This window comes from Limulus polyphemus, unplaced genomic scaffold (assembly GCF_000517525.1).
Source record: "Limulus polyphemus unplaced genomic scaffold, Limulus_polyphemus-2.1.2 Scaffold2480, whole genome shotgun sequence".
In the NCBI taxonomy this organism is placed as follows: Eukaryota; Metazoa; Arthropoda; class Merostomata; order Xiphosura; family Limulidae; genus Limulus; species Limulus polyphemus.
Window position 1 is genome coordinate 132774 of NW_013668090.1, and position 7934 is coordinate 140707.

At 31.5% G+C, this 7934-nt stretch overlaps 1 protein-coding gene across 8 annotated transcripts in view; it reads left to right on the plus strand.

Moving 5' to 3' along the window:
* The window catches only part of LOC111087693 (MCM domain-containing protein 2-like), a 97644-nt gene that overhangs the window by 68991 nt on the left and 20719 nt on the right, over nucleotides 1–7934 (plus strand). For all 8 annotated transcript variants that reach the window (XM_022395191.1, XM_022395195.1, XM_022395194.1 and 5 more), the window contains 2 exons: nucleotides 2013–2044; nucleotides 6002–6146. In XM_022395191.1, coding sequence (XP_022250899.1) covers nucleotides 2013–2044; nucleotides 6002–6146 — 177 coding nt within the window. The remainder of the gene's footprint in view (nucleotides 1–2012; nucleotides 2045–6001; nucleotides 6147–7934) is intronic.

A 7934-nucleotide genomic window follows, 5' to 3' on the forward strand; every position in this document is an offset into this window, starting at 1 on the left:
TATTAGGCCTATACATACGATTGTTAACAACCGGTTCATGGAGGTCATTAAATTCTAAGAACAGGTTCGCACGAACCGGCTGAATCCCACCACTGGCCCTAATTATAAAATAGTTTTTGCTAGTCTTATTTCTTCTTTACTCAGGCATGTTCTATTTTAAATCTTGAACTAATTTCCACTATGCCTGAGAATGCTAAAATCATTTTGGATCATTCAGTTCTTGAATCTTTATATTTTCTAACTTCTCCTAGTTTTTAGGTCATTACTGATACTTTTAGAAATTACCTAAATGTTAAAAGCCTTTTAGCAGGGATATCTTACTTCTCAAGTTCTTGACCCTCAGACTGGGTTTCTGTGGGGGATCTTTCTCATGGTCTTCTACTTTGATCCATAGTTAGTTTTTTGCCTGGCACATTACGAAATTTTTTGTTTGAGACTTTCTTTTCCAGAATAATTATTACATATAAGCTGCTCTAGTTCTGATTTTTTGAGTCAGGATCAAATTTTTACCTTACAGTCTTCCTTAGCTATGGCTCTTACTGTTGTAGTCCTATTGGTGCATGCCTGTTATGTTCCTTTGACATATTAGCCTGTCCTGGTTTGTTACAAAGTGTTTGTCTCATCATACAACTTTTCAGCTGCCTTGAAAAAGATTCTTCCATGCATCATTTATCTTTGCAGGATTTTCACCCACACTAGTTTCCTATTCAATAGAAGCATACCAGCAGAAGCTAATTAGGGTTTTAGCATTTAATTAGGGTGTCAGTAATTTATTTCGATATAACCAGTATTTATAATGTTAGTCTTCCTGCCTTGTCTTCTATTACTTATTCCTTTAACTTGCCAACGATTATGTAAGCAAGATGGGTCTTAATCTTGACCTATTAAATGACTCTCTTCTGTATATAATATTTGATAGAATGAGAGCAAACTTAACAAGGAAGGGCTTTTTAGTATTTCAGAGGTAAATACCTGTTTGAAATTGATTTTAGCTCTAACAATGTTAAAATATAATGCTACACTGAAAGCATTTAATTAGAACTTTGTGATTTAGCCAATAATCTTCGGCTAGATCAGTTAAAAGTTGCCTTATACCAACACAACCAATATGACATTTTAGTATTTTGATAGATTCTGTTAGTTATTTAAGAAAAATTACAAATTTCAAATTACTATTTCAAGACAACATTTGGGATTTATGGTATTTCAACTGTTATATTTTGTTAAAGCAAAATTGCAAGTTTTAAAGTAGTAAAATTTTTAATTTTTGAAAAAACAAAATGAATTAAATCACACAATAATGAATTAATTAAAAAAATTAGTTTCGGTGTCCTGGAGTTTGCATAGGAAATCAAAACTTATAAAACATAGTACTGCTTGCAACTAGTGATAGGATGCTGCAAATTACGTTTACTATTGAGCAACTTTAGTAAAAAGTAGATATAACAAGCTTCTCTATTAACTGAATTTAGGCCTAAAAATACAAATGCTTTACTTTTTAAGTGCAAAGTATTCACACCAGAAAACTGTTCAGCATTTTAAAAATAGAAACCTGTAGTGTCAGCTGTAAATCTATATGCTAGTGTCAAAATTATTAATTAAATAAGTTATTCTTAACAATTATCCCCGTATCTGAGTGTATTACCAGTGACTCTTTAATGAGTAGGAGACGTAGGTGTAATGGAAAAGTTTTGTACTGATGAAGCCTTTGTATAGTACTTACAAAATTGATTTTCTAAATGAAATGACTGATGCTTATCTTATTATGATATTGTGGCACAGACCAGTATAGTTGACAAGAAATATGTATCACATATTTAGGATGAAAACCAGGTGTTGAGTGATTCTGATCTGACTTTAGTGGTAAATTATTACTTTTACAGTATGGCACCTAATGTTGATTCTTACTTGAAAATATGCATACACGATGTTGTCATAAAAGTAAATATGATAACTCATTTGAAATATATTTTCTTTGTTATTTTAATTTTATTCTATTTCTCACTTTATAGGGTCTAGGAAACTTGAACAAAGTACTAATTAAGTAAGTGAATGAGTTTTTTATAATACATAGGGTTACCAGGAACTTAAATTTTTTTGTGAAGTTCCATCATTGAGAAACTAGATCCCAGCTGGAGGCTTATAAAAAATTCTAAAGTAAAGAATTAGTAACAAAGGAAAAGTTAAATAGCCTTATGTGCCACATGTAATTATTCCATTGTGCTTTTAGATTGTGTGATGTTTCTGTTTTAAGTTGATGCACTATCTTTTTATTAACACAGGATCTCTCCCTCAACTAGAGGCAAAGTGGTGTTTTTAGGTGGCAAGGAACAAGAAGTGCTAGTAAATTTCTTTGGAGGTGTGGAATACATCATTGGAGAGTACAAAATCTGCTGTATAAAAATTTGCAGTTCATATTATGGTAGCATATTTCAATTGGAAATTATGAGCAATAAAAAAAATGTGGTTTCCAAAATTCTGCACCAGTAGCCTTACCAGCAACAGTCACACACAAGAATGGGTTATCTGTTTCTTGATTCTCAAATCAAATTATGAGAACTGTCTGCATTGTCTTTTGGGGTTGGAAACCTTGTTCTGGCTGAAGGCTGCTACTACTACTATTACAACTGTCTTTGTCAGCACCAAAACTATTTTTCAGTGCCACCACAGCATCTTTTTACGTGATAGATGGATCAACAAGGGATATCAAAAAAGACAATTATGTCGCATCCAGAGCAGTTGCACAAGCTTGAATTTGAACATTTCATAACCTTGCACATGCAAGTAATTGAGGGAATAATGGTGATTGATGATTACATGCTGAATAGTAACAAAATATCAGCCACCCTCAATGGGACTTGGAGCTATTTGCTAAAGATCTATTGGACTTTAGTCTAAAAAACAGATGCAGTGATGTGCAATGAAGAAGACTCACATAGCAGACCCACTGGTTGCACAACACAAAGCACTGTCATTAAGTATGAGATGTGCTGATGATGTGACCAGTTATAACTCAGTGAATGTTTGTTCAATTTGGAAACTGTAAATTTAATTGCCATATTGTATGCTACATCATATGTAAGTTTCACCAAAATTGGATGAATCCTAGATTATTTATATCTGATCCTTGCCACTTAGATGCTTCTGGTTGAAGGAGAGATCCTGAGTTAAAGTGAAAGTCTGTGAATATTTTTAATGATCAGTTTAATGTAACAATTCTCATGAATGTTTGAAACCTCATAAAAAAGTGAATACCATTAACTGTTAATAAAGAGTTAAAAACATTTTTATTGCTAATGAAGATTCATTTTACTTATTTTTCCACTGTGAATTAGTAAAGAAAGCTTCCTATGTAGGTAATATTTTTATAATAACATAACATTAAAAGATACCAAGGAACCTTTTGATCCATCTGGCTGTTCTATCGACTAAATTAATCTAAACCAAGAAAAAAAAATCCTCAAAATCAGCCCTTATCATTTAAATATTTATCAAGCTTTCCTTTAAACTATTTTAAATTAACTGTATCCACCACATTCAAAGGCAACCCATTCCAAAGGCCATCCTGTTAGATTACAACCCTACCAAAATTTATGTCTCCTATTCTTACCATTAAATATGAAAAAAGTTGATGCATCAATACTATTAATTCCCTTAACAATCTTAAACACCTTGATCATCCCCCTTCTAACTCTTTCTTTTTTTAAGGGGAAAACAAATATAGAGATCTTAACCTATCCTCATATCATAACATTTCATCCTAGGTATCATCCTCTGAACCTTTTCCAATAATTCAATGTCCTTTCTGAGGTAAGGAGTCTAAGACTGAACACAACACTCCAAATGACATTATAACCTCTATAGACTTGTATTCAATATTTCTGTAGATACAGGAGCAGATACAGAATGTTTTCAAGGGTGCAGTTCAGCCTGTAAAAGGGCACACATTTAACAACAATAATGCAGGAGTGTTTCAGAGGAAATTCGCTGGTTCGATCAATAGTCAACATTGAAAATATAGGTTTTCATAACATGCTTGTTTTAAATTTCCACTTATTATTCTACTAAATGCTTTAATTTTTCTAGGGTTGTGCTTAGTGATTTTAGGTATAACAGCTGTTAAATCTTCAAAGTAACATAATTCTCATGTATTAGGACAATTTGATGTGTGCATACACACACTTATTGACAAAATAATCAGCATTTCAAAATGATGTCTATACACAACTTCATATATGAACAAATTCAAGCTTAAAAAAAGAACTACATATATCAAATTGCATAAAAGAAACTATATAAAAACAAATAATTTCACAATTATTTCCAACCGCAGAAAGTGATGCTTTGTATTTGGAGGTACATCAAAGAAGTAATTCATTTCGAACTCCTCAATCCACAGCAAACTGTCAATGCAGAGATCTATAGTCAGCAAATGAAATGTTTAAATCAAGCCCGTCATCAGAAATGCCCTTCTCACGTCAATAGGAAAGGTGTTCTTTTCCACAAGAATACATGTCCACATGTGGCGTGTTTGACGCAACACAAGATTATGGAGTTGGGTTGGGAAGTTCCCCTCCACCCACCATATTCTCCAGATATGGCACCATCAGATTACAATCTTTTTCATTCCCTGCAGCACCATCTTAATGGGAAAACGTATGCAAATGTGGAAGGTGTTAAAGACGACATCAACATGCTTTTTGCTTCAAAGCCAAGTGATTTCTTTAATCAGGGCATTAACAACCTGATTGTAAGATGGAAAAGCATCATCGATAAGAATGGAGACTATTTCATTTAATAAATGTTTTGTTTTGACATATAAGTTGTTCGGGTTTTTTCATCTATAAAAAAGGGGACATTAATATAATGGCAGAAATAAAGTAGAGGAATGCAATCCAATCATTCTAAGTGAAGATGAAAGAAAACTACTTGAAGTAAACATCCAATAGATACAACTTATTCTAAAGGATGAGTTTTGCAACTTAGACAAATGTAACTGATCCAGTGAAGTAATTTTTTTTTCAATCTCTTTGGAACACACTTCTTTAATTATTACACCTGTGAATAGTTTATATTCAGAAGTAAGTTATGATAGTTGTGGAAGGTGAAGATTACTATATTGAACCTTGGAAAATGATCTGGAGCTAGGGAAGGCTGAAATTAAGCTTAGGTTTAATTAGCTTTACTATTTGTCATTTTATTGGATTTATATATTTAATCAGTTATTTAAAAATCCTTTTACTGATTGAAATTTCTTGTACTTTATTTTTATAAAATCTAAGTTAGAGTGTGAGTCAGACTGATGTTGTCAATTGAAAGACATATTTTGAGTACAAATACTTTTGTAATTTACTTATAGAGTTTACTAAAAGTTAGTCACACTTCACGTAGGTACATTTAGTAAATTGAAATTTTATAGTCAATAGTCCTTCTCCAGTATGAGGACAGTTCATTAGACAATGCAAATTTGTTTGAATGTAAAGTATGTTTTAAGGAAATTATAAGTTATCAAATACTACTCGCCTTTAAAATCCTTGATATACCAGTTCTGAGCTTGGTATTATTATAAATGTGTGTACTAGTTCACTTGATTTGTGAGTGTAATTTTAAAATTGTAATAGAATGTCCTTACAAGCTTCTTACAAGTGTTTTTATAAAAATATAAGCAGATTCTACATATCTGTTAATTAGCATGATTGAGTATTTTTTGATGATAAAATCCTACAGTCTTACATGACACCATATTTCACTTGTCTCAAACTAATTGCCCTGGGGTACTAGCTTGAATTGCTAATAAGTGCTTCACTAGCATTAGCTAATTGCTTAAATCCTTAGCTCATTTGGTAGAACATTGAACATGTGAGAGATCTTTGGTTTGATCTTGAGCTGGTGATAAAACAAATTGATAAGTGATTTAGAGTTAGTTCTTTTACTGTGACTTTATGAGTACTGTTCTTTTGATTTAACATGAAAGCTCAATCTTTTTATTTTGTATTTTCAGTGGATTTGGTATGCTATATATTACTGATAGTACAGTGCCCAATGGTGATGAGTATTATAATCAGTTAACACTATGCCAAATCTCTGACAAATCTTCTACATCAAGTTTCTCTAACATTTTAATGTCTAATGAAGAATGGAAAAAGGTAAACTTTCAAAAAAAAATATTATGGAATTATTTGTTATTATAAGAAAATGAATTAGAAATTGTTTTGTTTTGTTGTGTTCTTTATGAAATTTGATTTCTTTAAGTTTTCATGTTTATAATTTTACAACTAATATTAAAGTAATATTCTTTTTTAGTTTCTTGTTGGCACAAAGTTAGTGAGATTATTATATTTATTTGAAAATCTTATAAATACTAGAAATTATAGTATAACAGATGATGATAAACAAAAACAGCTTTTGAAACAAAATAGTTAAGGTATTGTTTAAAAGACACAGAGAATTGTTAGGAGTTGGTCATAACAAAAACTTAACAGCTGAGGTGCTCATTAAAAATGATTGTTTAGGTTTAAACTAAGGACAGCTTTTTAGGTCAAATTTTACCACTTCACGCAAACTGAAAATGACATTGTGTTATTTAAGGACCAGTTTACAAATTCTTCCTTTCAAAGAATTAGGGTAGTGTGAAAATAATGGTTCTATGTATAATTTAAAAGTTGTAAAAATCAAAAGATGGTCAGCATCTATCACTCAGATAATATTAGTTATGTCTAAACTCACTTGAATTTCCCATGACTTCACACTCTAACTTTGTAGTCAGTTTGCAAACAAATTCATCTTATCAAGCAACCTATTAATACAAGAACCAAATATTATGCATAGATAAAAACAGTATCTTTAAAGTTTAAGGAGTGGGAATAGAACACAATTTTTTCACAAGATATAATAATAAGTTTTTCAGAATAATTTTTTGTTTTGTTTTTTCTAAACTTCTTCATCACTAAATACCATATTATACTGCAAGGAGTCATACATTTAATACTGATGCCAATTGATTCTCCTGTAATCTTTGCTGTTTTCACCATATTATAAGTTAGAAATGATGAAAGGCTTATAATATCACTTGAATAAGCTAAGTTATCTTAGTCAAAGTGATTTCAGAAAATACTAGGTCTTTAATTTACAGAAATTATTATTCCTAAATGAATTTTTGTCCCAGTGTAAATGAATATTTGTTAATTTTTTATGCTGTACTTTAAATAAATTACCTTAAGAACTGTTTGGGTCTAAAACACATTTGAAGATCAACAATATATAAAATATATTTGTTACGTCTCTGTTCGTTTGTTAATTTTCCGTATAATTTGTTTCTGATGAAACTTCAGTGACACAAGTCCTTTCTTAAATAAAGCTAGTTTATTACCTCTCAATACAACTTTGCAATAAACTTAATTTCCACAGTCACTTTAGCTTAAACACACGCTATAATTCACAATGATTCACTTGACTCAATTATCCGTCTCTATCTGTCTGCAATTATCTATATCGTCACTTCTCGCCGGTCTTATATATACACAAAATAGGGGGCGTCTCGAGCCTTCAGGAACCTTCTAGATACTCATTACGTGTTACCAGAATCACGTGACTTCCGCTGTTGTGACACCACGACCAGACATGATCCTTCTAGAATCTCATGCCGTGTTACTAGCGTCACGTGACTTTCGCTGTCGTAACACTGCCCCTTCCTTAGTATTGTTTGTCCCAAACAATAGCCACTTAGAAAATTAACAATAACTTAATTAAATGTACAGAACTTACAAACACAAAATTCAAATTCAACAAAGTCTCTTAAATTTACGGAACGTATCTTCTTCCATACTGGCCTCTGCTTCACATGAGATTCATCTGCTCCATCTGTACTATTATTGGTAATAGTCACATTAGTGGTAGTAACTTCATGAAGGGCTTCACTGTTTCCCTACTCAAAA